Below are 13,746 nucleotides of genomic sequence, written 5' to 3'. Positions count from 1 at the left end.
TTTTGAAGCTTGTCCATCATATTTCACTCTTTTTACTACATCTTCATAGGTTTTTTCTTCATCGCAATCTCCAACATCTAATTCTGTCAACTTTCTCTACCGCATTATACTTTCTTCACTGTAATGACCCATCACTCTAGCCGAATTAATTTTTTTCCAGCTAGTCTTTTTAGCTGATTTCAAAGTTTGATCCTGTATATCGCATCACCCATGAACTTCCTCGTCTGCGATCACCCCTTCTTCTTGAAACTTCTTCACTTTTTCCACTTCTAGTAATTATAGTCTCATGGCATTTTCATCCCCTCCTTGTGGTTCCATTTCCTAACTTTCCTCCAAAAGACCTGTGTACGAACATTGAGACTGTGTCTTCTTTGAGAGGGCATTAAGCTTTAAACTCTCCATTCCTTGTAAATTTAATTCTGCCTTTAGCGTTACAGAGAAAGGTGGGTCATCTCTGATTTTGTCTTTTTCTGTAGGTTTTATCACACCACAGTCTAGGAGGGCGTGCCCCATCCTCTCACATCCAAAACAAAAGGTCGGTAGTTTCTCATATTTAAAAGAGATCCAAGATTTCCTTTGATCATCTGTGGATACAAATATACCCCTACGAAGGGGTTTCTGCACATCTAACTTAACTCTAAGATGAAAGAATTCACCATTTATTTTAGATCTAAAAATTCCTCCAAAAGTCACCCCAATAGCATGCATCAATCTTTTTTTTATCAAATTTAGGCAAACATGGCCCAATGTTAACCTAGAACGGGGATGAAATAAGTCTGATTTGATTTCTTTCCATCGATTTAACTAGTCGATCAAAAATAACTAATTGCTTCCGAAATAACCATGGCTGACCTTCCAGAACAGTCTCTAAATCTTCTTCAGACTCAAACACGATTAGCAAAAGGTTTTATCCTGCCAATTGGATCTTGAATTTTTTCTTTGTTTTCCATATACTATTCATCTATGCCCTGAAACTATCCAGATTATAAGATTTCTCTGTCCATATAGTGCAAATCAGAGTTGGCTTTCCTCCTGGTTCCACTACCGAACTTTTAACCGATAATTGGATGAGCTCTTCTACCAAGAGGGAAACCTCGTTACCTTGAAACCCATTTTTGCCACCACTTTCCTCCATCTCAAGCCGCAACAGAGGCTGTTTTCGCTAATATACTAAGTAAAGCACTCTTCGCTCCTAAATCAAATAAAATGTTAATCCACATCATGATTATGAATTAAGAACATAGCTAAATGGAAAAAGAAAAACACAAGATATCAAGAATTACTCCGTAGTAAAAAAACAAAGAATGACCCAACTTAAATACTTTTTTCTCATACAAATACATGGATCTTTCCTTCTTCTTCTTTTTTATAGCTCAAAATTATTTCAAAACTTTAACAACTAGAAACACTATATTCATATAGGGTTAAGATTCATTTCTCGATTTTATGGTTTGTTTCATCATTTCAATCTTGTATTAAGAAGAAGAGCACTACACTACACTAAAAAATTCTTAAAAAATTCCCAACTACAAGCTAAATTTTTGCATTCATTGTAGAAGTGGAAACTACAACTCATATATGTAGATATCCCCAACAGATCAATAATCCGATTTAAACTCGAAAAATTTAAAAACGAGATGAAAACATAACATGAACATGATACCATACTCAACACGTATATATAAAAACTAACCTTTAGGCAAAGAAAAAAGTAGCAGCCACAACTAAGAATGAAGTAAAAAAGAGGGGAGAAACCAGTAATAATCACTGTTTTAGTTCTCAAATCTGAAAAATAAGTGCCTGCTTTGTTCCCAAATCTGAAAACAAATAAGGTTGGGGAAGCAATTAGTTTAACTTTCAAGATAAAATGGTAAAATAATAAATAAAAGTATGGGTATTTTTGTCTGTTAAAAATACCTACTACCCAAATGGGTTTAATTGCTGCCGATATCTCTAGCCACTTTTCAGCATATCAGTGTGGTTGAAATTAATTTTGACTATACTGTGATGCTGAACCAAACAAGCAATCAGTGAAATTGGTAGCAATTATCTCCCTCAACTGCATCACACTGGCATTAAAAGCTAAACCAAAAGAAGCCTTAGTGTTATTTAAGTATACATAGTTTTTAAATTTTATTTTTAATTTGTTGGGAAATATTTATTTTGATGTTTTTAGTATTTTTGATGTATTATATATATTTTAAAATTATATAAAAAAGAATATAAAAATTAATATGGGCGGGCCAAGTCGGGCTTGGGTTTTAACATTTTTATCCGGGTCAGACTTGGACAAAATTTTAGGCCCATTTTTTGGGCCGGGTCTAGGCCTAGCGAATGGACCTAAACTTTTAGTTGAGCCTGGCCCGGCCATGCACACATCTACATGTAGCAATCATATATATCATAATATATATCTATATGTAATATGAAAGAAGGTATGAGAGCATATATTAAAACGTACATCGAGTACTGTGATAGTTATTTGAGTTTCAAAATATTTCATTAATTATTAACCTATAATTATGGGACTCATTATTAACTTAATTTAATTACATTATATAACATTTTAATTTAATTTAATTAGCTATAATATTCATTACTTATTAATCACATCATATAATAACTTAATTTAAATTGATTTAAGAATCAAATATAAATATAACATTTATTTTTATCGAATTCATCAAACAATAAACGAGAACAAAAAATAATCCTATTTTATTAATTTTATTATATATATGATAGCATATATACACATCATATCATATATATATAACACACAAATATATATATAATAAAATAGAAATTTGGAATAATTTTATTAACAATTAGTTCTAAACTGGTTCTAAGACATTTGTCACCTATTACACGCTGACACATCATCATAATTTAATTTCGTAATCAAATTATTAGTGAAACATTATAAAAAATAGATTTATAAAAATAATTAAGTGTATTTTAATCAATACATACAATTGAACCGTGCATTGCACAAGTATGTAAACTAGTATATTTATATAATACATGAAATGATTATGAAAAAAAGTAAAAATATTTTTAAAATTAAAAATATCAAATGGCTTGAATAGTTTGCCATTTAATTCCATTTTATAAAATTAATAAAATTTCCATCATTTGTATGATTTGAATTCTATGTCATATGATTTAATAAACAAGACAAAAGATAAATCTGTTTACTATTTCATGGAAAATTATATCCCCAGAAGTACTATAGAAAAGAAGATAAAGTCCCTTACATCATGTGGTAGAAATATGAAGACCCTTATCCACTCCACATACAATGTTTGGCTTCTTTCTTTTCCGGGTGGCAACATCCCATTGCAGGACCTTACCCCATCACTGGTCCCACCAGTACACGTCAACCAATGGCATGATCATGTTAAGTAATGACAAATCTTTACACGTTGTACCACGAGAGTCAAAAAAAAAAAATTATTTGATCTCATTCATTTTCCTTGGAGCTGAGAAAGGCAAGACCTTCCATGGAGAGAGGATTTGAATATGTAATAGTAGGAGGAGGTGTAGCAGCTGGATATGCAGCTCTTGAATTTACTAAAAGAGGGGTTTCTCATGCTCAGCTCTGCATTATATCTGAAGAACCAGTAAGTGTTTTTAATAACTTAATCATGTCTACTTACTCTTTGTAGAATTAGATGAGGGTTTATACATAAAACTTAGGGGTAGTGTTTTTTTCTTTTCTTTTGCATAGTCCTAAACTAGTTTGTGTATATTAAATTAGTTTTTAATGAATTTCTTAAAAAATTCATTAATAAATTGAAATTTTAATCTAATTATAAATTATTTTAAATATATTTAATTAATTTAGAATTGATTATATTCATCATGGTTTCAATATTAATATTAATTTATTATAATTTAAATAATATTATCAATATTTTTACAGGTTTTTATTTTATATATTTTAAATTAATTTATTTTTTAATGTCAAAATTGTTACTATTTAAATTTTTATTATTTTATATTTATCTTTACTCTACTTTAATTAATAAATATAAGTAACTCTTATTATATTTAAAAAGTACAAATTTAATTTAATAAATACATTAATATATGTTTTTTTTAAATATATATATTTTAAGCTTATTTTAAATAAAATCTTAAAATATAATCTTACATCTTGTGCTAAAATTAAACTCATTGGTTGAACTGGTTAGATGAGTTCAACCAGTTAATTATATTAAAATAATTTAAATATTAAATATAAAAATTGAAAAAAAATATCTATTTTATTAAATTGTACAAATTCTAATATAAATTCAAGATGCTAAATTTCATCACATACACTTATATTTTGGTAAAAAAATCAAAGAAAGTTAAAACCAAATTTTATTCTTTTTCCAAAATTTTTGATTTCTTATTTAATTAAAAATTTTCTCACTTAATAGTATAAATTAAATTAAATAAATCATTAATTTTCGATTCAATCAATTTATTTGATAGATTTTACTCCTCTTTCTACGATAGTAGATGATGTGATTATTTTTTTATGAAGCATGGAATTGTTTTCAGGTTGCCCCATATGAGAGACCTACTCTAAGTAAAAAATTTCTACATCCTGAATGTAAGTATCACTTTCCAACTCTGATTACTTTTTTTTTCTTCTTTTGGTTTTTTATTTTTTGGGTAAATGAAAAACATTACAAAGATTATTCCAAGATATATCCAAGACTTCATGGAGGTGTTTAAAAAAATTGAACTATTAGTCTCTTTATTATAATTTTTTGAAACGTGCTGAATCAGTCAAAAGTAAGTTAATTCTTATAATTAAAGTGGAATTCGACACCGTTGCAGCATTCTCTTGAATAGTTTATACCTCCTCTTTATTGTCCGATAAGATAAAAACTTTGTCAAGTCCCCTATCAATAATAATCGCCACATCTTCTAAAGTGCCCCACAATTCAGTATCTAGAACTGAACAAATACCTACCAACTAATTATACTCAAGAATCCAACTTCCGTATCTATCACGAATAATTACCCCAATTGTTTCCCACCACATTTTCATGTTGTCAAAAATTATAATTATTTTCCGTATAGATCTATATTATATTTAATATTTAAGCTAATTATTGAATTAAAATATTTTAAAATTTGAACTGTAATTTTATTTTGAATCAAAAGTAATGAAAAAGCCCAATTTTATTTTGTTAAAAATTCAAAACTAATAAATTTTGCCATATCTTAATATTCTCTGGTTTTTGTTGATAATCCACAGCTCCGGCACGCCTTCCATCATTTCACACTTGTGTTGGTGCTAATGAGGAATTGTTAACTCCGACATGGTACGAGGAACATGGTAATTTCTTTCTCATAACATTATCCTTATACTTACAAAGAAACATACTTGTCTAAAAGATAATTTTTTTTTTTAATTTTCGTCCTTATACTAGATTAAATTTTGAGTTTAGTTTATATACTTTTAATATTATGCCCTTTCGAGTTAAATCATTATTTAGGTATCGAATTAGTCCTTGGAACTCGAGTTGAATCTGTTGATGTCGGACAGAAAACGCTATTGACAGCTTCCGGCGAGACTATACGTTATGAAACCCTCATCATTGCCACAGGGGCTAAGGTATCGAAACTAAGCTTTTAATCACCTAATTATTGTTGTTAGTGTTAATGGTCACAAATGATCAGGGGCAAAGTCCGAAACTAATTTTGGAGCCGAAATTGAGTTATGTATTTTTATGAGATCTAAAATGCAATTTTATCATTGTATTAGCTTATATCTTTATGAAATTTTATCATTTTTGGGGCTAAAGTAGAATTTAGCCATTTACTAATTTATAATTTTATAAAAGATAAAGAGGCCAGAATGATATTTTCCCATTTTAGGTTTAGTGCCACCCCTGCAAATGATAATGATTGCATATTCATGTTTGTCAAACGGTAGGCTTTAAAGCTCGAAGAATTCGGAGTGAAAGGATCGGAAGCGGAAAATGTATGTTATTTACGAGATTTAGCCGATGCGGACCGACTCGTTAACGTGATGCAATCTTGTACCGGCGGAAATGCTGTGGTCATCGGCGGAGGGTACATTGCGATGGAGTGTGCTGCATCATTGGTCACCAATAAAATAAACGTAACCATGGTTTTCCCCGAAGCTCATTGCAGTGAGTGTCTTAGTTTTGTAATCCAAGAATGAAGAGTCGGATTTTTTCTATGTTATAAAATGTTAATATTGTCTATGTTGTAGTGCCTCGTTTGTTTACGCCGAAGATTGCAAGCTATTATGAGGATTATTATCAATCTAAAGGAGTTAAGTTCATTAGAGGAACAATTTTATCATCATTTGAATTTGATTCCAATGGGAAGGTAAATTATGTTTATATGATGTTTAAAGCTGTAATCTTTGATGTTTTGATTAGCTAATCAACTTAGTTTTTTAGGTTACAGCTGTTAATCTACGAGATGGGAGTCAGATACCTGCGGACATGGTTGTTGTAGGGATCGGAATACGTCCGAACACGAGCTTGTTCGAAGGACAACTGACGATGGAGAAAGGTGGGATCAAAGTGAATGGGAAGTTGCAAACAAGCAATGACTCGGTTTACGCGGTTGGTGATGTCGCGGTGTTTCCTGTCGATCTTTGCGGTAGAATTCGCAGGCTCGAGCATGTTGATTCGGCTCGAAAAACCGCTAAACATGTCGCTGCTGTGATCATGGAACCGGAAAAAACAGGCGAGTTCAAGTACCTACCGTTGTTCTACTCAAAAGCCTTCTCGTTTTCTTGGCGGTTTTACGGAGACAATGCAGGGGAAGTGGTCCATTTTGGAGATTACTTGGGGACTAAATTTGGGGCATATTGGATAAACAATGGTCATCTTGTTGGATCTTTCCTTGAAGGAGGGACCGAGGACGAGTTCAAAGCAATAGCTAATGCCACTCAGCTTAAACCAGCAGTCGATGATCTGGCCGAGGTGGGACGACAAGGCTTGAATTTCGCTATGACAGGGAATAAGCAAATAAAACCTCATACACCGTCAATCGAAGCCGGAACTTCTAGCCTTGTTGTAGAAACGCCGATCTACCCTTGGCACGCAACCGCGGGTGTTGCTGTGGCAGCATCAGTAGCTGCATTTGCATATTGGTATGGAAGGAGACGTAGAAGGTGGTGAGAGACATCATCAATATTGGAAAACACCATTGTTAATAAAAGAATAAAAGGGTCTAAAATACTTTATATATCATTGAGTTCACTTTTTTTTTTAAAATTGGTTCAATTTAGAATCTCATATTTTCAACACCAAAGCATATTTTGTGGTATAAATTTTGACTAATTACCCTGTATTATATTAATAAGATTTAAAATTATCAGATACTATTAGATATTACAATTTAAATATTTGTAGTGTGGATTTAAATATTATAAATTGAATTATATTAGAATTTTGATATTTTTAATTATTATTTGCATTAAATTTTAAGAGGATGTGTGGATTAATAATTAAATATTTATTATTCAAATTCATTTTATCTCGTAAGTAATGTATTAATCGAGATTCAAACAACAATTAAATTTAATGAAAATATGAGTTTTAAAATAAAATTGTTCTACATTTAACAAAATTGAACAGAGTTAAAAGGCTGATCCTCAAGACCATTGAGAGTTGGGCATTTGGCCTAGTGATATGATTTTTGCTTTGGATGTGAGAGGTCCGGTGTTCGATTCCTAGTATACTCCATTTATTAAAAATAACAGTTGACTGATCACTTGACCCCTCTTCACTTTCTCTCGCTCCAAACGAGGGAAAACAAAATGGCTTTTTATTTTATTTTTCAGAAGAGTAAAATAGATGTTGGTTACTGTTTTTTTTTTCCTTTAATTTTTGTTCACTATTTTGGCTGATTTAATTAGATGCAAGTAAATAAATTGGTCAATTGAGTCTTAACTCGATTAATATGGGTATTGTTGTTAATGTAAGAGGATATGGGTTGAGTGCGTTAAAGCACATTATCTTCCTATTTATGGGTAATTCTAAACATTGTGTCAAAAAAATATATATAATTGTAACGAGATTATTAAAAAATCAAATTAAACTCTTTAATTATTTAATGAAAAATATATTAAATTATTAATCATCACATAGATAAGTGTTAGGAAATCAAATTTTCTAAATTTTAATCAAAGTGGAATAATAAATTTTATTTAATTTCTTTTAAGATGTAAAAAGCCTCAAGTAAATAGTTAATTTTGAGTTAAAAAATATCATTCAACTTTAAGTTAAAATTATATAAATTTGGTACTCGTTGTATCAAACCAAACAATTTATTTAATAATATAATCGTCAGAGATGTAATTGAATTGCGCTAATCACATTTGTTGTTTTGAATTTTACTTTATTCTTATAATTTATTAAAAATAATATCAACTTTTAATCCCTTTTACTTAACTAAAATATCATCTAATTATAGGACAATTTTTTCTTACAAATTACTAAAATCCCAGATTAATTTTTATTATAACTCTCACCCTAAAACTCTCCTAAAGAAAAAAACTTACACATTTAAAAAAAAAACTTTACAATAAAAAACAACAACAATGTACTTACACATTTTTCTTTTCTCGCGAACCAAACAGAAAAAGGAAAAATATCAAATGCCAGTGAAAGAAACCCTACCAAATCCCAAATGCCCAACCTGATATAACTCTAACCAAACTTTCTCAGCTTCAAATCTCGCACTGAAATTTCCCATTTCTACTTCCTCGTCATCATCATAGAAATTTTCTTTCTCTCCAAACACCCTCGAGAATCCCCACATTTCCTCTTCTTCTACCCTCATTTTCCCCCTCGAATTGTTACGATCATCATCGACTCGGCTGCGTACTTTTCTCTCCATTTCCACCCTGTTCCTCTTCTTTTTCCCGAACCCCAAGCACCTCCTCCCCATCTTCCATGGGACCTTAACCAATGCAAGCGTCAAGAGATTGAGCAAAGCACAAGGGCAACAACAAAGTGCCACGCAGTCGGCTATGACACCGGCGGTGCATGATCGGCAATACTTGCCTGAACACTCGATCAAATCCCCTGCTTCATCAATGGCCTCCTTGTTCTTCCTCGTGGGCCCTACTACCCTTCTTCCTTTACGTGGAACTCGAGGTGATGATGAATTCTCCACCATTTGATCTCTCTTCACTTCACTCTTGACGATTATATTTAAAAAAAAAAACACTGCAAATAAAAAGAAAATATCAGAAAACCCCTTTGGTTTTCATCATTCTCTCTCTGTAGATCTCTCTAAATCTTTTGCATTGATTGAATATTATATTACATATATATATATATATAGCCTCTACATTGTGGACATGAAAGCTTTTATTTTATTTTTTTAACATCTTTATATTAGTTTTTCAATTTGAAAAAAGGGTTAATTTTATTAAACATCCTCAAACTATCGTTTAAATTTCAAAATAATCCCTAAACTTCAAAACATCTAATTAAATCCACCAAATATCCTCAAACATGAACAATTTAAATTTGACATGTTGGGTTGTTTCTCTTTTCTAATACATCATATCTATAAGTTGTTTATATCATAGATACACATGCGTTTACAATTCAATCCATATATTTTATATGCCATATTTAAGATGAAATTTAACACCAAAACTATGACTACATTAACACGAATGATTCGATAGTAATACTCTGAGAGTTCAGTTAGAATATTTTAAAATTTGAGGATCAATTTAAAATTTATATCATAGTTTGAGGATGTGTTTTGAGATTAACCAAAAGAGAAAATTATTGAAGTCAGGAAACTGAGGATTTTTTTTATATTCTCTTACATGCATTTTTTTTTCCGAATTTTTTCATGCATTTTTAGCTCTGTAACAATTCAAACACTTGAAGAGAAAGGGAAAACTCACGCGCAGAAATGGGTGGTGGTGTCGGAAATACCAATGAGAGTTTAGAGTGGGGAGAGTTAATGGCTAAAGCGCGTGGTAGTTTGATGTGTTCTGTTTTAGGAGGTTGACATGACAACAATGGGAAGGTTCTTAAATTACCAAATTACCCATTTTATTTCCAAATTGGTTTATGTCACTTTAATATATATTTGTTTTATTTAAATTTACCTATAAACAAACCATAAATTAAATAGTGAATTTACACTTTGACCTCTTTAAAAATAAAAAGTTTTAATTTAATTCTCTTAAAAATGAAAATAAAAAAACTTTTGTTTAGTCCTTTCAAAGATTAATACATAATAAACTTATATCTCGATCTAGGAAAAAATTATAATTAAATTTTAACTCCTATTAAAAGATTTCTAAATTCACCTCTATTTAAAGTTTCGCCCGTGAACAAGATTACACATGTAAAAAACATAAAGAAATAAAGAGTTGATGAGTAAGAAAAGAGATAAATTAGTCATTTTATCTATTTTCATTAAGATTTGACCATTCATACATTACGTGGTGTTGATGTATTTTATGGGGGTTATAATGAAGTATACAAAATTTATATATAATATAACGCAAATGTGTATAATATGAAGCAAAAAGAAAGACAGAAATGTGAATATGAAATGGAAGTGTTAAAGAAGTAGATGACATAAAGGAAAAGATGATGGAAGGGGGAAGAGTTTGAAAAAGGAAAAGTTACTTAGACGAGACAATGAAGACAATGAAGCGACACCGTTTGCATGGGAAGCAAAATGCTTAAATTTTCCTTTTTGGAATATAATTATTAAATAATAAAATCAAAGGTTGATGTCTTGTTATCATAACTATTTTAAGCTTTACACCAACTCTTTCAGTCACCCATTTTCATGAATAGACTTTTCATCTTCCTAATGCTTTTTACCTTTTTTTAAATGCATTATCACCTCTCATTTGGTTTTTTTATATACAAACACGAATATGTATATATTAGATATTTATGTGTAAATCACGTCAATAAAATTTATATTAATTTTAAAATAATTTCAAAAAATCAAATTTCAAATGCTAAAAGACGAAAACTTAGTTGAGGGCTAAAACGATTTTTTCTGAATCAAAAGAAAAGAAATATTACAGTGAGTAAGTTTTTTAAGAGTAATTACAAGTCTGTTTTAAGTCAATATGTGTATCATAATAAAATTATGGCTTTTTTATTAATTGTTCTAACTTTATTGAGTTAAGTAACATCAAACTCAGATAGTATAAATGTAGGTTTAAAAATAATAAATAATAAAACATACGTATAAAATTAAAAATAAAAATTAATTTAAATTGTGAGTAAAAAAATTTTAAACACGTAAATGCATCATATTAAGAGTATATTTAATGCATTTAAATTGTTTCTAAAGTTGGTATCTAATTAACTTATGACACTAACTCAATCAACGACATTATCAATTATTTGTATAATAATATTACATTGTATAAAAATATTAAAATAAACATTTAATTGAAGCCATAAAGAAAAGATTGTATAGATGCTAGTAATTTTTATTAGTTTTCTAAAATATAGAAAAAATATCATCACAATATATATATATATATATATATATATATATATATATTTGCAAGTAATGCACTGTATCTTAAAAAAATTAATGGGGGCATTTCGAAGTCTGGGTGTTATGTGATTTAAAAAACATTTTTTAAAATATATATATATTTTTAAAATTCGAAATTTAATAAATTTTAAAATTTAAAGTCGAAATTTCAGTATCCATAATTTTTACCAGTTATATGAACTCTAAAACAAGAAAACTTTTGCAGTAATGGTTATGATGGGATCCAGTCAATCATTATCAACAAAGAACATGAAAATGCAAAAAGAAAGTCACAGTTTTGATTCATGAAAACCCTAATGTCATTTGTAAAAAGAAAAAAAAAAATCAACCTTTACCTTCCTATATTTGATACTACTATCATTGTCATTTATATATATGAAACTATTGGAAATAAATAAGTAGTAAAAAAGAAATTCTTACCTTTACTTGGGCTGAACTAGCTAGCTGGTTGTTGTTGTTGTTTCTTTCTCCGGAAACTTTGAAGGTTTTTTTTCCCGGGAAAATATTGCTGAGACTTTTCTTGAGAAAAAAAAAAAGAGTTTGGGAAGTATAGTTGACTAGTTTTGTTTGACCGTAAAAGCTTTGATCTGATCTCAAAATGGTTACGAGATTTAAATTGTTGCTTCACTAACATTTTCCAATGAAAGGGAATCTGAGGTGTTGTGGATTCTGGGTTTTTATTTGTTTAATAACTGGGGAAAAATAAAAAAACTTTCTTAAAAACAGTAAAAACAATTTGTTTATGCAGAAAACAATGAAGAGAGAAGCATTAAAAAAGAAAGAGGTTTGCTTAGAACAGTGTGAGCTCAGATTAGAGATCTGCTAATTTATATATATATATATATTCTTTTGTTTTTGATGAGTCCCGATGACAGCGAATATAGGAAATTGCCTTTTTTTTTTTTGAACTCCTTATTAACCTATTTTCCCACTTCTAACTTAACCCATTTTAGAGTTAAGTAAAATTCGATTCAATTTGAAAATTTTGATAAAATATTTTAATTTTAAATTAAATAATTTGAGTTATTTGAGTTAATTAAGTTATTCAGATCAACTAGAATAAAAATTAAATTTTTATTTAACTTGAATATAACCCAATTCGAGTTATTTTAAAATCCGAATAAGGAAAATCAAAACTTCGTCATTCTGATAAATGTTTACCTTTCTAAAGTTAAAAGGTAAAATTATGTCATTTTGATAAATATTTACTTACTAAGGTAAAAGGAAAAATCATTATATTGTTTATGTAGTTCAATAATCTTATACTTTGTCTACTAGTTAAATAATCGGTCCATGTAAACGCAACATTGAGTATAAATAATAGGATTTATTAATTCGACTCGACTTGACTCGAAATTTTTTGACTCAATTCAATTCGATTTGAAAAAAATTCAAATTGAGTTTGGTTGCTAAAATTGGATTCTTCAGCTCGACTAACTCGAAATTTTTTAACTCAATTCGACTTGACTCGACCGAATACTGACCCCTATCCCTTGTATTGTATTTACATATTTTTTATTATATAAAATTTATGTTTAAATGATTTTTATATTTTTATGAAATATATCTTAGACATCTTGGCCTCTCTAGATTTCTCATTTTTCTTCTAAATTTTTTATGAAATTACATGTTAGTATAACGGTGAAATTTCGCTTTGATCCCTAATAATTTATGATTCATCTCTGTCTTTAAAGTAATTTTCTGGTTTTATCCCTGACCCAATGTGCAATGTCATATATGAACTTTGATTTTGTACAATTTTATACATAAAATTTTGATTTGATTCAATTTTCAAAAATCACTAACAATATTATCAAATTAACATTATTTTACGTTAATATATTACAAACACAAACTATGAAATTAATCCAATATGAAAATAAATGTATATATTTATTTTTAATGGGATAAAATTGAATTAAAATTTTATGTATACATGTGAACTATACAATAAACAAAGTTTATGTATAAATTTAATATGTATTCGTATACATTTTCAAACATTTGTATATTCATATGAAATTTGTGTTTTTTTTTCAATTTCATTTTATATATTTGCATTTTCATAATCAAACAAGCAAAGGGGGAAAAATAGTAAAATATTTTCTTGGATTGGAACTTTTTTGCATGAGTCATGCATACACGTGAGAGGAGGGGGACACGCACGTGCACCCACCTGCACATTCAAAGCTCTTT

The 13,746-nt window shown here is 29.2% G+C and overlaps 2 protein-coding genes across 2 annotated transcripts; one reads left to right on the top strand and one right to left on the bottom strand.

Moving 5' to 3' along the window:
* Window positions 1-3,267: 3,267 nt before the first annotated feature.
* On the top strand, window positions 3,268-7,259 carry LOC108488427 (monodehydroascorbate reductase 4, peroxisomal-like). Its single transcript, XM_017792705.2, has 7 exons — window positions 3,268-3,623; window positions 4,552-4,603; window positions 5,258-5,338; window positions 5,499-5,617; window positions 5,939-6,158; window positions 6,242-6,360; window positions 6,435-7,259. Exons 1-7 carry the CDS (start codon window positions 3,504-3,506, stop codon window positions 7,161-7,163), a joined length of 1,440 nt encoding a protein of 479 aa, XP_017648194.1. The 5' UTR covers window positions 3,268-3,503; the 3' UTR covers window positions 7,164-7,259.
* A 1,292-nt stretch (window positions 7,260-8,551) lies between these two features.
* Window positions 8,552-12,379, bottom strand: LOC108488431 (uncharacterized). The gene is made up of 2 exons (XM_017792708.2): window positions 11,971-12,379; window positions 8,552-9,218 (listed from the first exon to the last, which is right to left on the bottom strand). Exon 2 carries the CDS (start codon window positions 9,166-9,168, stop codon window positions 8,641-8,643), a length of 528 nt encoding a protein of 175 aa, XP_017648197.1. The 5' UTR covers window positions 9,169-9,218; window positions 11,971-12,379; the 3' UTR covers window positions 8,552-8,640.
* Window positions 12,380-13,746: the final 1,367 nt, after the last annotated feature.

The sequence above is a fragment of the Gossypium arboreum genome, chromosome 9, assembly GCF_025698485.1.
Source record: "Gossypium arboreum isolate Shixiya-1 chromosome 9, ASM2569848v2, whole genome shotgun sequence".
Classification (NCBI taxonomy): Eukaryota; Viridiplantae; Streptophyta; class Magnoliopsida; order Malvales; family Malvaceae; genus Gossypium; species Gossypium arboreum.
The sequence above is the reverse complement of the archived record's forward strand: the minus strand, read 5'-3'. Positions and strand labels throughout refer to the sequence as shown.